Source organism: Hippoglossus stenolepis, chromosome 6 (assembly GCF_022539355.2).
Source record: "Hippoglossus stenolepis isolate QCI-W04-F060 chromosome 6, HSTE1.2, whole genome shotgun sequence".
NCBI classification, from domain to species: Eukaryota; Metazoa; Chordata; class Actinopteri; order Pleuronectiformes; family Pleuronectidae; genus Hippoglossus; species Hippoglossus stenolepis.
In genome coordinates this window covers 11,392,453-11,413,277 of record NC_061488.1, presented here as the reverse complement: position 1 = coordinate 11,413,277, position 20,825 = coordinate 11,392,453, and the positions used below count along the sequence as shown (strand labels likewise).

General features: G+C 42.4%; 1 protein-coding gene across 1 annotated transcript; it reads left to right on the top strand.

Moving 5' to 3' along the window:
* Positions 1 to 4,538: 4,538 nt before the first annotated feature.
* Positions 4,539 to 19,773, top strand: bgnb (biglycan b). Its single transcript, XM_035159301.2, has 8 exons — positions 4,539 to 4,751; positions 11,966 to 12,230; positions 15,054 to 15,166; positions 15,818 to 16,031; positions 16,176 to 16,286; positions 16,754 to 16,847; positions 18,104 to 18,242; positions 18,332 to 19,773. The coding sequence occupies exons 2-8, from the start codon at positions 11,981 to 11,983 to the stop codon at positions 18,527 to 18,529; spliced, it is 1,119 nt and encodes a 372-aa protein (XP_035015192.1). The 5' UTR covers positions 4,539 to 4,751; positions 11,966 to 11,980; the 3' UTR covers positions 18,530 to 19,773.
* Positions 19,774 to 20,825: the final 1,052 nt, after the last annotated feature.

Sequence of the window (20,825 nt, the reverse complement as noted above, 5' to 3'; positions counted from 1 at the left end):
CAATAAGGCGATTGTTCTCAGAGGGGGATCAGCGAAAGATGAACTAGTTGAGTTAGATGTGGTTGGAAGAGAGAGAGCGAAGGAGATTTAAAACAGAGAAGGTGAAGGCAGAGAGCTGGAGCACGTTCAGAGCTGGGTCCCCCCCCTGCTCCCATTTTGGAACAAGAGCCACTGGAGCTCTGGTGCCCGGCCAGCCTCATTAACAAAACCACTTCCCTGATCTCCATGTTCTCTTTCTCCGTGCATCTATCGCCAACACTGTATCTCACTGTCCATCTTTCTTGCTGTTTGTCCCTCTCCTCATGGTTTCTATCTCCTCCTACATGGAAACAATACACAGTTCTTTATCTAGGATCTTGGAGCCTCTAGAGATGCTCCGAGCTCTGTGATGTAAGTGCAAGCTTGATGGTATCTGGCGTTGATTTCTGAAACAACTCTCCATTTAACTTTATCATTTGTATTCCTCTCATCCCTGCGTTGACATCAATAACTCAGCTTCAGGACCTAAAGTTAACATGACATGTAGACAACTTGATTACGCTGCCTTCCCGCAATTCATGCTGCATCAAAAATGATAGGTGTCCTCGCAGTCTCCACGCAGAGAGAAGAAAAAGAATAACAAACAAAATATTTTTCAGTGAGCCTCTTTAATTTGTGAACCCAGCCGTGCAAAGACGCAACACACTTCGCAGTATATCACTCGGAGCAATTAAAATGATCAAATGCCGAGTCACGTTGACTGGATGAAGTCGTAATTTGCAGCCCGTGCACTTGCTGTGTTGACGCGCAGGCGCCAGGTACAAGGTTTCAACAGAGAGCCGTGTTTGTGCGGCTCTAAATGAAGAACAGAAGGTCCCCTGCAGACATGTGGTTGAGAGACGGAGGGAGGAGGGCTGAGGCCGAGCGAGGTGGATGCTTAATAAGTGAGCAACAATGGAGCTGGTGTATTGAAAGACCAGTAGCTGACACAGTTTATGAGAACACAGTGTCTGAATATGTAGCATGAACAGACGCTCACAAATTTATTTATACTTTTCACTCTCTCTGTCTGGGCGTGTAATCACATGTTGGATTTCTGCTCTCCGTCCTGTGCATGTGGTGCAGTCTTCGTTCTCCATAATTGTACAGTCATTTTGCAAACAGCACATTACTGTCTAAGAAACTACACATTCGTATTTATACTGCAGCTCCTGCACGTATGAGAAGAGCACAAATTTTGCCCAAAAAAGGATCAAATTGCATCAGCTCTCTTTTTTTGCATGTTCCCATTTTCATACTGTTGTACACATGGATTCTTTGGCAATGATCTTACATCTTTAAAAACACTTCCACCACGGCCTGTCACATGTTGTATTTTCAGATTTGACAGCCTTGCCACTTCAGCGCCATCCATCACCCTGCGTGTGATATGACCAAAGTGTTAAACCGACATCCCATCACACCGAACAGATGTTTCGCATCCCGTCGAGCTGAGGCCAGAGTCCGCTTGTGAGGGGACCGTAGAGCAGTGCAGTGCCTCTCTTCTCCCATGTCTGTTCTACCCGGCGACAGCAGCTTCCTGTGTTTGTTATTGGAGGATGGGGGGGAAGTGCTGGCTGATAAAATAAAAAGCTCCAGAGCGCACAGAGAGAAAAACAGGCAAAGATTTCCTTTCCTGATGAGATAAAACGAGGCGAGGATGAAGAGGATGACTGTGAGGATACACGAGTGAGGACAGTTCCTTTGCTAGAACATGAGACTGGGTTCCAGTGTTGAGGGTCAACTATTTGGGATCAGTTAGAATGTGCATACACCAGTGTGCAGGAGGCCTTTAAGCGCTCGGCCGTCAACCCTAATGAGCTCATCATCTTGATGATAAGCAACATTGATGAGCATGTAATTTTTATTTATTTTTTTCAGTCTTTATGCAAGAGCGTGATCTTTCAGTTTGAGAGCGGGATCTATCGATTTCATGTTCAGATTTTGTAATGCTTTCACCACAAACCCTGCGCTTGCACTCAAATAGCTTGGATTTGCTCTGCTTGTACTCAAATGTGCGCTTGCACTCAGACATTTTTTGCTTCTCAGGCAGATTTCCTTCACTCCAGCTTCAACTCTTCTCATTGCAGCTTTAGCTCTTCTCCTCACGCTCATGCTACTTGTGTGCATGTGTGAAATCTCTGCTTTCTGAATTTTTTTGTGCAACAAATCTGTCAAAATTCCCCAACCATAGAATGAAATTGATGCTCCCCTGTTGCATGTGTGTGTTAGCTTTACTTATTGGAGACTCCCGCATGGGCTGTTACTTTAACCAGGTTCATACACTCCCCCCCACCCTCCAATCCAAGTGCAGCAGAAAATAACCAAAGAGCAGTGGAAAAATCCAAGCGGAGACGCTTCACACGTGTACAGAAGCAGAATAAGCACAAGGAGAAGGAAAGCGCAGGAAATCTGTCCAAGCAAAATATCTGCGTGCAAGTGCACAGTTTGAGCACAAGCTGGGTACATTTGAGTACAAGCGCTGGGTTTTAAGTGAAACCAATAGAAAATCGGAAGATGACATCAATTAGTCCTGCTCTCAAACTAAAATACCACACTCTTGAATGAAGATATCAAAAAGAAAACCCAATTTGAAATAAACTTTAAATTTGGAATGGATAAAAATAGAATAAAACCTCCTCCAAAAAACAGTTTGGTCAGTATTATTCTTGGTTTTCTCCTGCGCACAAAGGCACACGCACACAAGGCAACACCTACGCAAGAGCTAACAAGTGGGTGTGCTAATCTCTGGAGACACTTAATTTGAAAACACTCTTAGGACCAAAAAGTTTAATTTGGATGCCAAGCCCTCGAGCTCCAGACCAACTCCATAATCAACTGAACCACAGCGAGGGAGCGAGAGAACGACAGAGAGGGCGACAGAGAGGGCGACAGAGAGAGTGTAAGATGGGGAGAGAGAGAGAGAGAGAGAGAATGAAAGGGTGAGAAACAGAGAGGAAGGCTGAAACTACAACATGGGAGGAAGAGGGGAAGCTTAGAAAGGAGGAATGTTATCTGCAAAAGCCTTTATCAAAATCGTGTCCCCGGCCAACACCCCAGGGCACTGCTCTGGTCTGCGTGCCTCTTCCACCACTGTGCACACTGCACCCAAAGAGAAATGCATGTTACTAAACAGACTGTCAGTCTCATCATCCACCTGATGGGGAACAATTTTGAGGATTTATACACACCACAGTCCTGCTCCTGCAAAGCTCAGGGATAATAGACGACTGTTTGTGAGGCTGCATTGGATCAGAAAAGTTCCCAGATGGTTGTGGCTCGCCAAACTTATTGCCTTGCTCTGTGTGCTGGCAACACGGAGAAGGAAATCAGAGAGTCGGTGAGGAGGAACACTCGATCTAAGCCAAAACAAAATTTAATAGAGAACTAGGCGAAGACACAAAATCATACGTTTTATAATCACAGTCCTTGAAATACATTTGCCTCATGATTTTTTGGTGGAGCTTGATAATATCACCGTGCACTCTCCCAGTAGTCTACTAATCAGAGACAAATGTGAAGTTATGCAAGTAAAGAGTGGTTGAAGGAAAAAAAAGATAAATAGGACTCAGCAAATGTCATTGACATTGGACAAGATGAAAGAAAAAACTATATTTAATACTAACAGATCACATCTACCTATAAGTTTGAGCCGAGAGTTGTTTATATACAGACCAACAGTGATAGAAAATTGAATATATATATAAGAAATATACGTCATTAACACTTTATAAAAAAATGTTTCTATATATTTTTCACCTCCATAACTTCTCTGGCAAAATATCTTTTAGAAAACATGTTCTAATTGGAATAGAAACTGATTTCACTATCGGAGCCACATTGGTTTCCCCTCACGATGCCACTGTATTCCACTGCAGTGGAGTCGGCTTGAACTGTTTCAGATGATACCATGTCTTTATGGTGTCTTTATCTAAATTGCCATTGAGAGCAGTTAAATGTGCAAATTACAGACCTCAGACATAAAGATCAAATAAAGTGCATGATCTCTATTATCTGGGAAACAACACTGTGATGGGGAAAAAGGTTATATTTACAATGATTGTATGAATATACTGTAACAAGTAGACCCATAATATAATGAAATCGAGCCTTGCCACAAATATTGTGCTTGTGCACCACAATGTCCTCTCCTTTCACACTGTCACAATAGAGTTATATTACATTTTGAGGCAGAATTTTCGAGGATTTAATTTGATATTTTCTTTAGATAATGTAATATGTTACATTACTTTGTCACTCCTATTATATTGTGGAGTTTCCTATGACGTGTGCATGGTGTCTTTGTGGAATTATCACCAGAAAACTGTTAATATCTAAATTATAAAACAACCAGTCTAGGGACTATAACAGCACAGATGTACTCAGGCTGCTCCCTCCTCTTCCCACCTCACCTCCTCCTCTTTCCTCTCTACCCAAAAAAAAAAGGGGGAGAGAGGAGGCAGGCTTGTTAACTTTATGGGCTCGACCCCCCCGGCTCTCAGTCATTTCCTTGGGTTGGGCTGAAGCGCACACACAGCTGCCTGACGCGCTTCTCTGTGGCACACGGTGGCGACTGGACGTCAGAGGAGCACAGGGGAAATACTGCAGTCATCCCTAAATGTGATGAAAAGATAGGACAACATTTCTTCTTTTTTTAATCTCCAGGATAATTTGAGGGAGAAAACACTCTTCAACCACTTTGGAATTAATTTATCCTTTTTTTAATCCAAAAGGTAGGGGATAATATACACGATTTATTTAAATCTTCTTTATAAAAATCTTCCTCTTAAAGGTAATTTTAGGCCAATGTGGAAAATATATGTGGTAAAGTTAGTGAACTCTCATTTTGCTGGAATGTTGTAGTGAAATAAAACTAATTCAACACAAAGGTTTCCACAAACCATTTTTTTTAGATTTGCTTTAATTTTGTATATAGGCTATATCCACATTTTCTTGTACTTTGCTTAGATATATGTTGTCAAATTTTGTGTTTCCGTTTAAATTGTGATGTTATTTACATATAGTTTGTACCAAAGTACACATTTTTTATCATGAATTTCCCTCCTGTATAATATCAAACCTCATCCATATAATCTGGCTCACAGACTCAACCTGCTCCATCAGGTCCATGGCCCTTGTGATGCAGATTTTTCAGTACTGCAGTCTGACACTAGATGGCGCAGCCCCTCTCCAAAGTCTCCATTCAGAATCAGAAATACTTTATTGATCCCAGGGGGGAATTGTGTATTGGAGGATGAAATAACAATCAAATCAAACTTTTGCATTTGCTCTCAGCGCGACCCTTTCTTCTCCCAGCAGCCTCGATAGATGTGACACATGGCATTTATAGAGGAGCCGTTTTACGTCCTTCTCTGCATCCCTCATGATTTAGGCAGAATAATTATAGTGAAACGTGCCAATCAAGCCATTCTGGTACACAGCAGGTCTGCTCTGCCCTCAAAGTCGGCCTCTGTGTACACACAGGCTGCATATTGAAATGTGTTGAGTGAACTGTGGCCTGGGAAACTTTATCTGAGAGGAAGATTAGTATAATTTTTTCTCATCGCCTTTTTATTTGTCCCATAATATGATACAAACAGTATAGAAATACTTTCCCCTTCTGGACGCCCCTTTAAGTCTTGTGCTGCTGACTTCCCTCATGTTTAATTAGCCTGTTATAACAGTGTGTTTAACTTGTTTATTAGATGTATTTTCTTTTTGATTTTTATGACCTGCTTGTTTTGAAGTCGTCATGTGGAGCACTTTGTAACGTGGGTTTGGAGAAGTGCTCAATAAATAAAGGTTATTATTACCATGCAGAGACAGAGCAAACAGTGTCAGTCTGACTGTGGAGTCCGTGGTCAGACAGTCAAAATGGTGGTTTCAATCTGTCTGTTTCCTGACCTTCCAGCCTGACTGCCCATTAGCCAGCGGGGTGGGTTGACCACCTTACACCTGCTCCTCGCTGCCTGTCTGTCCATCATCCACCCGTCTGTCTCAACATCCATCCACATATCTTACCCAACATTTATTTCCATTCTCTCTTTCTCTGTCTCACTTCAAGCTTGCAGTTCCCCTTCCTTCTGCTCTGTGTACCCCCACTGATCAGTGCAGGTTTGATCCTACGTCTTTGGTTGACTTTTCCCTTACGTTTTAAATTTTTTAATTTACTTTAGTAAGTAATTGCTCTATTGCCATATTCTTAGAGCAGAATTTGCTGATTTTTCCTTTTTCGGCTTCTTCAAACAGCTGCCCATTGTTTATAGTCTCTATTCATAGCCCACTTAGAACTGGCACAAACTTTGGAATTCTTCACATACTTTGCATGAGGCTCATCTGCCCGCAGGCATCGATGCTCAGGTCAGCTGTGCCCCTGCTGTTGACTGATTTTGCACTTTTTATTTTATTTTGACGTGTCAGTTTGCTCTGCTCTGCTCTCTGCCCTTCTCTGGTCGGTCTTCGGCTCTGCAGCGTTGAGCTGCTCGACACCACATCCAAGCTCAGCGGCAACAGAGAAGCTGCCAAACAGTTCCTTTTTTTAGGGATAGCAGTCACCAAATTACAGCCGCCGGGGAAGTTAACTCCACCCGAACGCTGCTGCCGGACACGCCTAGCACTAACAGCCTGTGTGTCTGAGGAGTACATGGATTTGGGTTTTGTGTGTGTATGAGTGTGTGTGTGTGCATGTGTTCTCATGTGTGGAGTGAAGGAGACCAGGCGTTAGGAAATAAAGGAGGTTAGAAAATGACCAGCTCATTCTGGAGTTGAACGTCAGATTTTCAGATTTTCAAGCTAAAACACATAGAAGTGTTCACATTTGTGTGTGTGTGTGTGTGTGTGTGTGTGTGTGTGTGTGTGTGTCTAGACCAGCTCCCATTCCCGCAAGTAAACATTTGTGTGAGTTTTACATTTTTGTTTGTTTTTTTCGGGGTCAGAGTTTATTGAAGCCTGGATCCTGCTACAGAAATAACACGTTGGGTTGGAGAGAAAAAACACAAAACTCTCCAACTGAAAACAAATGAATGTCCCACAAAGCGACTCCAGCCATAATTAGATTTATTCTCCCCAAGACAATGCTGTCAAACATTATGTGCTCAGTCAGCAACTCAGTTTTGAGCCACAGCACGATTGTAATCGACACTGACTGTTGACGTGGCGGCTGCCAATAAACCAGAGCTGTGGCTCCGGCTGCCATTTTTGGTGCGTTCTCTGCTCCACCTTAACTTCCAGTAAACCCCTCGGGAGCTGATGCAAACTTGAATACGTAGACAGAAAGGGCCAGCGTTTGATGCCTTGATCAATACCGTGAGGGGTTTTGGCACCTCCGGCATTGAGAGTTCATAGCGTTCAACATTCAGAGACGCAGACAGGAAGAGCAGCTCTGAGCAGTCATAATATGGGGTTGTGTGCAGATTCAATCTTGATGATTTCACAGTCGTAAAAAGTTCAGCCCAGAGTCAGAATAAAAAAACGAAATGCGTGACTTGGTGGGACGTACCCGTGGTCATGGGAGAAAGACCGAGAACATATAGCTTATATACATGTTTGTTTAGCTTGACAGGGGCAAAGGTCGCCTCGTGGGTACTCAAGTCACATCAGAGTAATTGCGGTGGAAGTGAGAGCTGACAAGTATAACCGGCACTTGATGGATAGAGCGTATAGGAAATGTAAAGCTAATCTCAGACGCCCAGTGTGGGAAACTCAAACAAACGATCTCCTCGTACAGGGCGAGTCGTTTGCCAGATTGGGCTCTCACCACCACTGCTGCTTTTTATAATCCACCAATATCCATACATCCATACGTACATTTCTAAATCCTCTCTCATATCCTCTCTGATGCTCTCTCTTTGTCTCTTAATCCCATTTTCACCTTTCAAATCCAACAGTAAAACCACTGGAATTTTTTATTCTGGCAGAAGCGTCTGCCTTCCGCTGCCTGTTTAGACAGCTTCAACCACATTTAGACGCTCAGACAGTCATATTATATGTTTGTGTAGGTGTGTGTAGTTGTGTGTGATTGGTATTTCTCATGTTGTGAGGACCTGAGGCTGATCACATAGTCACAGGGGCAAAAAGCCAGCGCCCATAACGTAAATTGTTTAATTTTTAGGTGAAGATATCTTTTAAGGGTAGTAAAGGTTCAGGTTAGAGTTAGACTCAAGGATGTGAATGTAAGTCAATGTAATGTCTTGTGTGTGTGTGTGTACTTATTTTTGTTACCTTTTTAGGACCTTTTCCAGCATAACTTAGTCAGGACCAGTTGACCTCATGGGGACCAAAGCCAGGTCCTAATACGGCAAACATCAATTCTAAGTTCCTGGTGATGGTGATAGGGTAACATGTGAATTGTGGTTATTAAGGTTAAGTATGAATTGGTTATGGTTAAGTTTAGGGATAAGGTTTTTCATTAGGCTGTCCACAATGAATGGAAGTCATTGCAAAGTTGTAACAAGGATATCTGCACAAACCTGTGTGTGTGTGTGTGTGTGTGTGTGTGTGTGTGTGTGTGTGTGTGTGTGTGTGTGTGTGTGTGTGTGTGTGTGTGTGTGTGTGTGTGTGTGTGTGTGCATGGTGCACACTCCTACACACCTTTGACTCAAATAGGGGAATTCCCTTCCAGATCATTGCTGTATAGAAAAGAAATTGCTCCATTTCCATAAAAAAAACATATGACCAAAAGTATGTGGACACGTGAAAGTTACACCCAACTGTGATACGTGACCATGTAATTTCAATACCATGACATTACTGTGCTGCTATAACAGCCTCCCCTCCTCAAGACAGACTCTTCACATGAGTTGTTCCAGCCTGGTTGCAGGGATTTGTTCCCATTCAGGAGCTTTAGTGAGGTCAGACACCGATGCTGAGAAGTAACACCAGACTCTTCTTTAACTTAAGCCCTGAAAAACAGGCCGGACCAAAAAAGGCATGTTTGTTTATGGGGATATCAACATACCTGTAGTTATATAGCAGCAGCCATATCACCGCAGACAGTCCTGCTTCTTTGTACCTGGGATGCAGTTGTTGACACTGTCCTGTATCTTAAGCAGCTTAATCTTTCGCCACCGGCACAATTGTCTGTCTGTCTGTCTGTCTGTCTGTCTGTCTGTCTGTCTGTCTGTCTGTCTGTCTGTCTGTCTTTCCCTCTCTCTCTCTCTCTCTCTCTCTCTCTCTCTCTCTCTCTCGCTCTCACACACACACGAACACGCACACCAGTCTTGGCCTTTGGTCTGTTTTCGTCTCAGAACGGATGTTTGATGGCTCACAGTTGAGGAAGTGGAAAGGAATTCATACACACCAGATAAAATGGTTATTACAGCCGGCGAGGCAGCCTGATTGTGGGATGTAGTTTAGTCTTATTGTCATGTTGTGTTTACAGTAGAGTTACACGTCAATCCAGGATGATGATAGTCTTTTTTTGTTTTTGCTGTCTCCCTTTTTGTTTTATGTGCACATCGCCATCCGCTCCCGCATCTCTACAAATGGCAGACAAATCATTGGTTTGACCAGTGAAAAACGCCCCCGCAGATTAAAGCATGGGTGTCACACTGTTAGATTTACAATATATACTTGTTGTACCTCCCATAATGCTGCACGGCACAAGATGCAGAAATTGTAGGTGTTTAAATACGTCTGGCGGTGTCCTCTGCGAATGCTCCAGCTCTTTTGTGTGACTTTGTGTGCTTTTGTGTGTTTTGTCATTGTGTGATGCTGACTTTGTGTTGCCCTGGCTGTGTCCGTTTAGGCTGCATTCTTCTGGCCTAGCCAAGGCCAGTGGTTTTTTTTATTTTCTGCAAAATGGTATAATTTGGCAGCTATTTTTATTGCAGGGAGCAGACTGCAGGGGCCAGTTATTCATGCTTCCTGTCCAGGTCCACAATGTGCACAAGGTCTTTGTTTTACATGTTTTAATGCCCCTAAATAATATTTTTCATTTCTTTTCAGAAAGTGAAAATGATTCACAGCAGGAGGGGATTGCATAAGTAACTGTCAAGTGCAATGCCCAGAGAACGAAAATAGATGAATGTTCTCATGCGCTGGATGTCCTATATTTAATTCAGGGTTTATAGGCTGAAACGTGTTTATGTGCGAGTTCAAGAATGTGGACAGAAAGTGCTGAAGCTGAACTGATAAGCATGTGTTGTTAATCCATCACCCACACGCTGTGATGTGATGTATCACTATGACCACATTCTTGGATTTGAAGTGTTTTTATTGCAGCTTTACGTTTGTAATTTAAAGGATCAGTATCGGTTTTGAGAACTTTTTTCTGATGAAACCTGGAATGAGAAGAATTTCCTCCAACACTGAAAAAGCCCCTGAAGCCACTCGTGAGCTTTTATTATTGCGGTCTCCTTTGTAGGGCCACTCAAAGTCTTGTGAACACCCAGTGCTAAGAGAAATATCCCGGGACGTTAAGTGAAATAGCCGGGGCAAAGATCAAGCAAATGTTTGAACGGTGTCACATGTGGTTGAAGAAGAGGATTAAGACGATTTAGCAACAACACACAAAAAGATAAAATGGCCTTCTTCCTTTTCTTTTCTTGTTCTCTTGTTGTCAGTCTCTCTCTGAACTTCACTCTTTAGTTTATGTCCATTAATCTCTTGGTTCTGATGACGCTGAAAGCCGAAATCTGCTTTCCTCTTGCTTTAGACGAAAATCCGATCAGAACACTAAACTACACGACCCAATGACATCAGGACTTCTGACCCCTCTGTAGTATTACCAAATTTGAGATACGAGAAGGAATTAAAACACCAAAGTTACAGATTATGTGATTTTTATGTTACCCCAGGGTCCAGTACAGGACTGGGTTTTATTTTATAGGATTAGCTTCAGGTCAAGGGTCACAGTTTCCTGCTGTAGGGATCTATCAGCCTGGTAATAATGAGTATTTCTATTGGAGTTTGAGGTCGAGTGGCTACACTGTGGTGTTAGTTAGGCCAGTGCAGGCAGGATAAAGCAATCAAACCAACACAGACAGACACATGCTTACATGTCTGGTGACCTCAATTAGCAGTGAGTGTGTGTAGGGCTATGACATAATGGAATTTTGGTTTCATGACATGCATACACACTTGCACACTCCTCTAAATGAATGGTGCCTTTGTTTGGCTGTTGGGTGGCAGGAATAAACTTTTCCAGCACTGAGGTGATGTCTTCGACACCACCCGATTGGTCAGTGAGAAGAGACTCGCGCTCCTGGGAATGGACGCGCTGCACAGGAAGCAGACAGTGACATTTCGTTGGTGTGGTTTTAAGTGACTTTCGTTCCCAGAGTCGATTCCAGGCAAGTCTGCCATGAAGGAAGTGAGAGCTCCTCTCCTCACCAGACTGCAGCTCCTGTTCGGCAAGGCTGTTAGGTGTGGTGTAAACACTGGCGCTTTGTAATTAAGGATAAGCAGACCGTTTCATAATATTTCAATGTCCATTTAGCACCGACTGCTATCTGTGGCCTGTGGTTGGATGAACCTGTCAGGAGAATGTTGCTGTGTTAATGTTAATGTTGCCAGTTGAACTGAACAGACACACACACACACACACACACACACACACACACACACACACACACACACACACACACACACACACACACACACACACACACACACACACACACACACACACACACACACACACACACACACACACACACACACAAACAAATCCAGTGCGTGCACGAAAGAGACGACCCATGGCAACGTGATTATTTGTCCTGAAAATCACGACTAGTATTTCTATGATGATATAATACAACCTGCCCCAGGGTTGTTGTGTCTCTCTCAGCTTTTAGTGATTTTGGACACTTAGCTATTTGGGTATATGCCATTAGCAAAACACAACATCACTCACACAATTAAACTTGTTTTTTCTCTCATTTAAAAAATATTACGTGGATGTTCAGTAAAACTAATGCTGCTCTCCCTTCTCCTTCTGTTTTCTCAGGTGTGTAAGTCAAACATGTTGCCACATTGCTCCCTCCTGCTGTTGCTATGCGTGGCCCGGCTGCTCCCCGCCTCCTCGGCCTTGCCCTTCGAGCAGAAAGGCTTCTGGGATTTTGCAATGGACAGTATGGACAGTGGCGGGCTGATGGCGATGATGAGGGATGAGGAAGAAGGTTCAGCTGTGGAGGAGGTCCTCCCCCCGGACATACACATGTGCCCCTTCGGCTGCCAATGTCACCTCCGGGTCGTCCAGTGCTCTGACCTCGGTCAGTGAGTGTGTGTGTGTGTGTGTGTGTGTGTGTGTGTGTGTGTGTGTGTGTGTGTGTGTGTGTGTGTGTGTGTGTGTGTGTGTGTGTGTGTGTGTGTGTGTGTGTGTGTGTGACAGAAACAGCAAAGATGCATGTTTGTTATGCTTTGTCATCATTTCTCAGCGTGTGAGTGTGACAGAAAGTTCAGCAAGGAAGACAAATGAGTTGAATGACAGTGGGTGAGTGAGCATGACTTTGTATGACTTTCACAGCTCCAGAGAATAACCCCCGCCCTCTGGTCCTCTTTGGGGTATTATCTAAGGGAGGAATTTCTCCCTGGGGACAATGCTGGTGTATTTTCACAAGGGAAAGCATCTCTTTGAGGGATTTTGTGTTCCAGACGTTGTGTGTAGATACTGGGTGGGAGAGAAAGGGAGAACCGGTGAAGAGGAGGAGAAAATAAGGCGGAAAAGAGATCAAGAGTGAGAAGGAGGGAGTTAAAGAAAGGCAGAAAAAAAGACTCAGCATCCGAAAATAAGGGACACTTTGATGGGAGGAGATGAAAAGTTTATAATATCCTTGCTGTCTCTAAGGAGCTGGTTCATGTTGTTTTTGGGACACGGACAGGATGTTTAATGGAAACCCAAAACAGCAGAGGAGGGTGGAAGGAAGACTGAGTTTGTCTAAATGGATTTGGAGAAAGAGAATACGGTTAAAACGAAATACATGATAAATATAAAGTTGTTTTGTCATCAGATGATATGAGGAATCACCCATATTTACCATTATGATTAAAAACTACTCTGCTCGTACCTAAGAAATCAATAAAACATAACATATATTCAAAATATAATTTTCGTGATGCGTTTACAGTCTGTCTGGGACTTAATTTTAGTTGTGTTTCCATATAAAAAGTCATGACTATATATATATATTATAAGTGCAGGATTCTCGTATGTCTATTCTTACAGAGCCAAGGAAACTTGAACCAGTCTTAGTTATTGATATAAAGATTCCTCACATTGTAACTCATAAGTCTGTGTTTAGACATAATGGTTTTGTCGAATCATCATACGAGCTCTATATATTTACTGTCCCTGGTCCTTCTGCAGCTGGTAAATGTGGAAGCGTATAATTTCCGAGATGTCAAGTGCTTATTTGGAACAGCTGTATTTTGACAATGGCGTCTGTCTCCTCTCAGCGTGCATCCCAGCATGATGTCGGGTATTTGTGTTGAGGGGTGCTGGGGTTTAGGAGGGTGCTAGTTTTGGCAGTTTGTGGTAAAAGCTTTGAGATCTGCGGCAGATATGGCTGAAAGCTCTTTGGTTTGAGGGTTTGCATAAAGTTGAGGGATGCACTTAATTCTTTTTTTTTCAGGTTTGTTTATGGGGTTTGATGGAGGGGATTCAAATTCAAAGGTTTTGCTGCAGGCAGGTAGCATGTCGAACGCTGCAGGTGTTGACTGGAAGGTTCATATTTCCAGCCACACAAATCAACATTTTGCACCTTCTGAGTCATAATCCTCTCTCAGCAGCTGAAATAACTTCAAGGAACAAGTAAATCATAGACGCAGAGTCTGGTTTACAGGGTTGACACTTGATCTTTCACCAACAGCTAATCAATTTTATTTTATTTCTTGGATAAGGCAACATCGAAAACCCCAAAACCTTCTCCAGCCACTGCACCAGATCTATCTCTCAGCACGGCGTGGGCACGGCTTGAGCCGAACGTCAAAGGGAGCTGCTGCGGGTTTTGATCCGGTGTGGTGACGTGGAGGGTGTGGCACAGTGCAGCCAAAGCCATATATCTAAACATAACTCCAGCTATGGACAGCTCTGGGTAGAGTCATGTGGGTCAGATGTGGTTGGTGGCAGACTGGATCCCAGTGGGACAGCTGGCGCTCTCTCTCTCTGCTGGACCTGGTTGCATCACAGGCCGCCGTCCAGATGAGGTCGGCCCTGTTGGACGATTTGCCCACCCTGGCTTGTCTGTGCCACCGACCACATCTGACACACTTGTCCACGTGGCCTCTGCGATGTGGTCCTGTTAATGATCACTGGTTGCTGTGTTTGTGCGTGTGCTGAGTCATTTTTCCAGAGATCCCTGAATGGAAGAACGCAGGTGTATTTCCCAGCTCTGGTCCATCTGTTGCAACCCAGTCTTAGCCTGTTTAAATTTAAGTAGCCCTGACCATGACATCGTTTGGCATTGATGCTCGTGCACTTGTCACTTTTCACTTGTCCCCACGAATTTCACTAGGACACCCAAATTAGGACACTTATGCTCTTGCATCCTCACTACTCACACATTAACACACACACAGCTTGTATTTGTATGTGTTAGCATGTGTCTGGATTGCCCCCTGTCTCACTTTTATTTGATGTGTGATTTTGCTGAAGGTATTTAAGTCACATCTTTTGTGACATCTGTCAAATGGGAACCAGACAGAAAACATCTGGAGTCCCCATCTGGTGCGAGGGGAATTCTGTGCGTGTGAGTGTGTGTGTGTGTGTGCGAATGTCTTTGTCAGCGACAGACCAGTAATGTTAGTAATGTCTTACTTTGCCGTCTGTGTGTGTGTGACCTCCATGGTTGTGTGTACGTCCGCCTCTCATTAAAATAATAGGCTACAAACCCCAAACTGCTCATTTGCGATGGTGTGGGAGAGTCACCGGTTTAATTTCTGGGCCTGATGGAGGTTTTCAAACACACGGTGACTATTTATTTTCCAAAGTCTACGTCTGACTAAGATATCCTGCGAGTCTGATGTTGGTTTACAGTTGCCCATGGAAGCATTTAATGGAGCATTTGATTCTCCTCTTTGTTTTTATTGGTCTGCAGGTCTGACCGAGGTGCCCAAGAATATTCCTTCGGACACCAAGTTCCTGGACCTGCAGAACAACCGCATCACCGAGCTAACGGAGAATGACTTCAAAGGCCTCACTCACTTATATGTAAGAGACAGACACACACACACACACACACACATTCAAAATGTCGCTCTCAGCGTCGGCTCAGCACCTCCCGAGGATGTGCAACTGATTCAGCTCAGCTTGTATTGGCTTCAGCAGTGTGAAATATGATTACGACCTTCAGCTTCCTCAGGGATTTAGAGGTTCATATCCTTTCTTGTTTTTTCTCCATCCCTCCACCACCTTTTGCTCTGAGAGCTTTAATTGTATTAAAGTCTGAGGCCGAGGCCAAATGGGAGTGTTCGAGCTCTCTCAGCAGAAAAGCTCCGCTCACTTCTGACCCACATTCAACAGTGCTGACCAAGAGCAATATTAAGCCTGGCAGTCGAGGAAACTCCCGACATGACATTATACAATAACATCTCTATTAAGCTCTGTTTACCTCAGACTACATCTGTCTCCAGCTTTCAGCCATGCTCAGGTGGAGAGACAGTCCTCTAGTTGATGGACTGTAAATTAACTGCTGCTGGATCTGTTTTAATTCCCTCAAACACATTGAGACAGATGACGCAAGAGAAAGTGCTTGTGCATTTTGTGCATGGTTTTTCTTTCTAGTTTTCTGACTGTTAGGATGCTACTGATCTTTTCACAAAGATCAGGTATTGAATTTGGACTCTCCATTTCTCTTTTCAGGGTCTGTCTCTGAGGAATAACCTTATTTCCAAAGTCCACCCCAGGACATTTGTCCCTCTGAAGCACATGCAGAAGCTGTACTTCTCCAAAAACCTGCTGACCACCGTCCCCAAGAACTTGCCCGCCTCTCTGGTCGAGATAAGGATCCACGAGAACCGCATCAAGAAGGTGGAAGCTGGAGCCTTCACAGGGCTGGTCAACATGAACTGCATAGGTCGGAAACGCCGATGGCTTTACCAAACCATGGCTACATTCTGTGCCATGCTTCCACTTTATAGCGCTGGTTGGCATTTGTCTATGAAGATTAGAGAGGACTGTATTTTTTCATGTCCCACAAACATTCCTCTTTATTTTGCAGAGATGGGAGCAAACCCTCTCCAGAACAGCGGTTTCGAGCCTGGAGCCTTCAAGGGACTGAAACTCAATTATCTGCGTATTTCAGAGGCCAAACTGACCGGGGTGCCAAAAGGTATAACTTCTCCTCGCTGTGGCTAAAATGCTAACATTTTCTACAACAGGGGATCACACCTGTTTGGGTTTTCTTTGACACTTGACAAGACTTTAATGAGAAGATTAATCTCTTACAGTAATAATGAAGCAGTTCGTTATTATATCACAGGAGAACAGTTATTCAGGCTCTGTCTACAGATTAATACAAATCTTTCCACCTGAACCACCAAAACTACTTCATTATCAGTTTATAGAGAATAAACTGGTAGCTGGTTGTCTGGCGACTGGTTGTCTGGCGACTGTACTGTAACAACAAAACTCCAGGAAATCACTGCCCCTGACCAAGAGATAGTCAACCACCAAACCCTCCATAAAACTACAATTTCTTGTTTGACTGCTTTATATAACAACATATAATGTAGAGAGGCATCAATTCTAGATCTCGCCCTGATGTGGAGTCTTACAGATGTGGTGTCTGTCTTTCAGATCTGCCAGAGAGTCTCAATGAGCTTCATCTTGACCACAACCAGATCCAGGCTATAGAACTGGAGGACCTGAGCCGCTACAAAAACCTGTACAGGTACCAGCCACACTTCAGATTCATCTCTAACCATAACCTATATTTCTTTCACCCTGAGGGCTTCGCCTGCATATCTGTAAAGAATCATCCTGTAGTTAAAAGGAAACGCACATTACAGGTCAGCAGTGGCCCTTAGGGTAATACAATGACCTACATTGACACACTATAGTAGCAGAATAACACTGAGAGTTTACTGTGTGTACTTGTGTGTGTGTGTTTTTCCCTCTCGAGTTATAATAGCAGCCTCTACAAAAGCTTCTAATGTAGAATGAAGAACAGGAATCTGAAGATGATACCTCCACTCTCTATAGACCTTTATTTCACAGCAGACATTTTGACCTTTGTGAGAGACGCACAGACAATGGTGAGTCTGTTCCGTTCAAGTGTCCCAGTACGGCAGGGGGAAGGTGATACTGGCACAATATCAGGATGGAGAAACTGAAGCAGCTAAACAGAATCCAGCCAGAATTCATTTCATTCTAAAGGGTTGAGTGGGAAATTGCATTTTCCACAGCTACTTAAAAACAAGACAGATATATTAACTTACATCTGTCTGATGATTACAGAGCATTCACAATATTTATTTGAATGGAAAACATCAGATGCTGCAACTGACCCCGTCCCTGGAGACAGTTGTGAAACAGATCTGGGTTGTTTACGAATTAGAGATGCAACACATTTTACTTAAGTATAGTACGCTGAAAATATGTATGGTTTTACAATAATATTATAGTATTATTTATTTGTTTAGAAACTGATAGCAGTTATTTAGTTTTGTTGTGTGTAAAACATAGGACTTCTTTGAGTCATGTATGCAGATGCTATTTAGTCTCCATATATTTCAGTGTGAGACAGGAAGAATATGCAGTGCAACAAACTTTTATTAAACACATTTATTGTATAAAAGTGCACCTTTTAAAAAGCTATTTTCATTGTACAGCTTTTTGTAGTTAGTTTTTTTTATATAGCTGCTTACTTGGGGCAGCTGCTTCCTAGACACACTGAGCTTAACGCATGCCAATAACTACATCAGTTAGAAGTCAACAGAACATTCTTCAATTCATATAAAAGGTCGGGCTATTATGCCAAAAATACTTTTCATAAAAAAGGCTGCTGTGGCGTTAATTCTTACCTGTTTTATAATCAGCAACTTGCAGTGATAATAATCAGTTAAGCTCAGCGGTTTAAGAGTTGAGGTAATGTACCATGCAGGACCCTGTTTTCTGACTATTGCACATTGTCCCCCCTTTTTCCAGGCTGGGCCTCGGTTTCAACCACATCCGTAACGTAGAGAACGGCAGTCTGTCCTACCTGCCCAGGCTGAGAGAGCTGCATCTGGACAACAACCGCCTCACCGGTGTTCCCAGAGGCCTCCCGGACATGAAATACCTGCAGGTGAGTCTAACGTGCACTTCATCATCCAGGAGAGGGAACATTTAACACGATGATCTGCTCAACCTCTATTTGTGACCCCTGTGTTCTAGGTGGTGTACCTGCATTCCAACAACATCAACCAGGTGGGCGTGAACGACTTCTGCCCTCGAGGATTCGGGATGAAGAGGACGTTCTATAATGGCATCAGCTTGTTTTCTAACCCCGTCAATTACTGGGAGGTGCAGCCTGCCACGTTCCGCTGCGTCAGCGACCGGCTGGCTATTCAGTTCGGCAACTACAAAAAGTAAAGACAGGGAGCGGTGGAGACAGAGAGTGGGAGGAGGAGCAGCAGATAATTTAAATGATGAAAAAATAACTTGAGGGAAAGAAAGAGAGCGAGAGGGAGGAAAGGGAGTTAATATTGCAGATTTTTATTACTATTAGTGTTTTTTGGAGGGAGGTTGAGAGTTGGAGAAAATGGGCAATAAACTGGTGAAATAGAAGAAGACGTCAGAAATACGATAACACAGCTTGGAGGGAGTGGAAAGCAAAGCACCTGCAGTGCTTCATCTGAGTTTAATTGAATTTAAGGTTTTAGAGTTTTAGGATTTGAAAAGGAGGAAAACAGAGGACGGTCGAAATTTATGAAAAATGAGAACTGAAAACTTGTGAAGCATTTCATTCCATTTCTTTTTACACAATAGTGCTCATTGCGATAGAGGCCTTTTTTTATTTCATTAACATTTTTATTAAGATCACAAGCAAAGAATACAGACGCAATGCTTTATAGATATTTTTTATATATGAAAAAGGTGCTATGACTAATGTGTGCTCCCTGTTGGTCTGAAGCTACTTGGTCCTCAACTCTGTGATTAAAAGATACTGTATTAATATACAACCAGTCACACAATTGGGGCCATTTTCCACCACATTCAGACATAAAAGCAATTGCACAAAAAGTTGAAACTTTCACTTCATCGGCTAAACAGCATTTTTTTTGTATATATCATGTCGGTTTATTGATTAAAAGACCAATATGTACAGTTTGAAGTTCCCCATAATCATTCTTCTTGTTCACCTTCAATAAGTGAACCACCAGCATGCCTGTGTAAGGAGTCTATTCTGTGCCTTTACTAATTATTGTGCTGTCTGTGTGATACTTTAATAAAGTATTCCTCGAGGTTGTGGGGTTTACTTCCCCCGATAGAGAAAACACACATCCGCTTTGCTTTGACACAACGAAGGCAGTGTGTTCACATAGTGCTACAAACAATAGTAGTGTTCATGCATTGTTTTGCACAGTTACTTTTTTCTGTTATGCTTTATCTGCTTCAGGGTTACTATAAGGGGTTAGCCTGTCTACATTGGCAGACCTACGTGGAACTACTTTAGCCATAAGTATTCTGTCCTGTCTCTGTTCTGTAATCTGACAAGCTACTGCTGCATGTGAATAAAAACTTATTTTTAGCCTACTGCATTAAGCCAATGAACAACTGATGCCCCTGGGCTGGATGCTGTGTGAGAAATAAAGAAGAAATATCAAAAATGGAAATCAGTTGATGAATGAGTCCCGCTACAACCATCACACTACATGAATTATATGACAGCAGCTGATTCTTTGGGACATTTGTGGGAGTCGGTTCTATGATATGATGTCATTCTTTGATTCAGTAAACAGTACAGAATAACAGTAAAGTCGGTCTGAAGACATTTTACGTTTACATCTTTTTTTCTTTTTTGAATAAATAAGAATTTATCTTTATTGTCCACCAAGGTGGAAATTTGTCTTCCGCTCACCAAACACAAGAAAAACAACAACATAAAAACAAGCAATTATTTAATATTTAATTATTAAGTATAAGTAATAGTATTACAGTATTTTTGGTAGTTTTGAGGAATTATGAAGGGACAATAAAGTATAAATAGTCTTTTTGTCAAACTGGGTCAATATGGATTTGTTTTTATCAGTGTACACATACATAAGCTGTCTTCAAGTTTTGAAAATGTATTTGTGTCAGAACTGTTCTTAGTTACAAAAAATGTCTTGACTGCCTATAACACAATTTCTTGTCACATGCCTGCTGCTCTGTGTGAGTCTTTGTCTCTGATCTTGGATTCGGTCTCAAAGTGTCATGTTCTTCCCCTGGACTTTATCAGTGTGATGCTTTCCCACTACACTGTCACCGCAGATGAATACAAACACCCATAATAATGAATGATGATATAATAGATCAATAATAATAAATAATATAATATAATGATGACCTGCACAATAATAATACAAATAATAATTTGGATAGATAGATAGATAGATAGATAGATAGATAGATGGATGATGTTAACCCAAACATGACATGACATAGTGATAAAATAATAATAATAATAATAATAATAATAATAATAATAATAATAATAATGATAATAATAATAATGATAATCATCATCATCATCATCATTATGTTGACCTGCCCAGGGTCCAGTAATAGTAATAATATTAATAATCTTATTATTATTAATATCATTATATTTTTTTAATTAACCGATTTCCAGTTTTTTGATGATTTGTTTTTATCCACTGATCATCAGTCCCCTACAGTTTCAAAC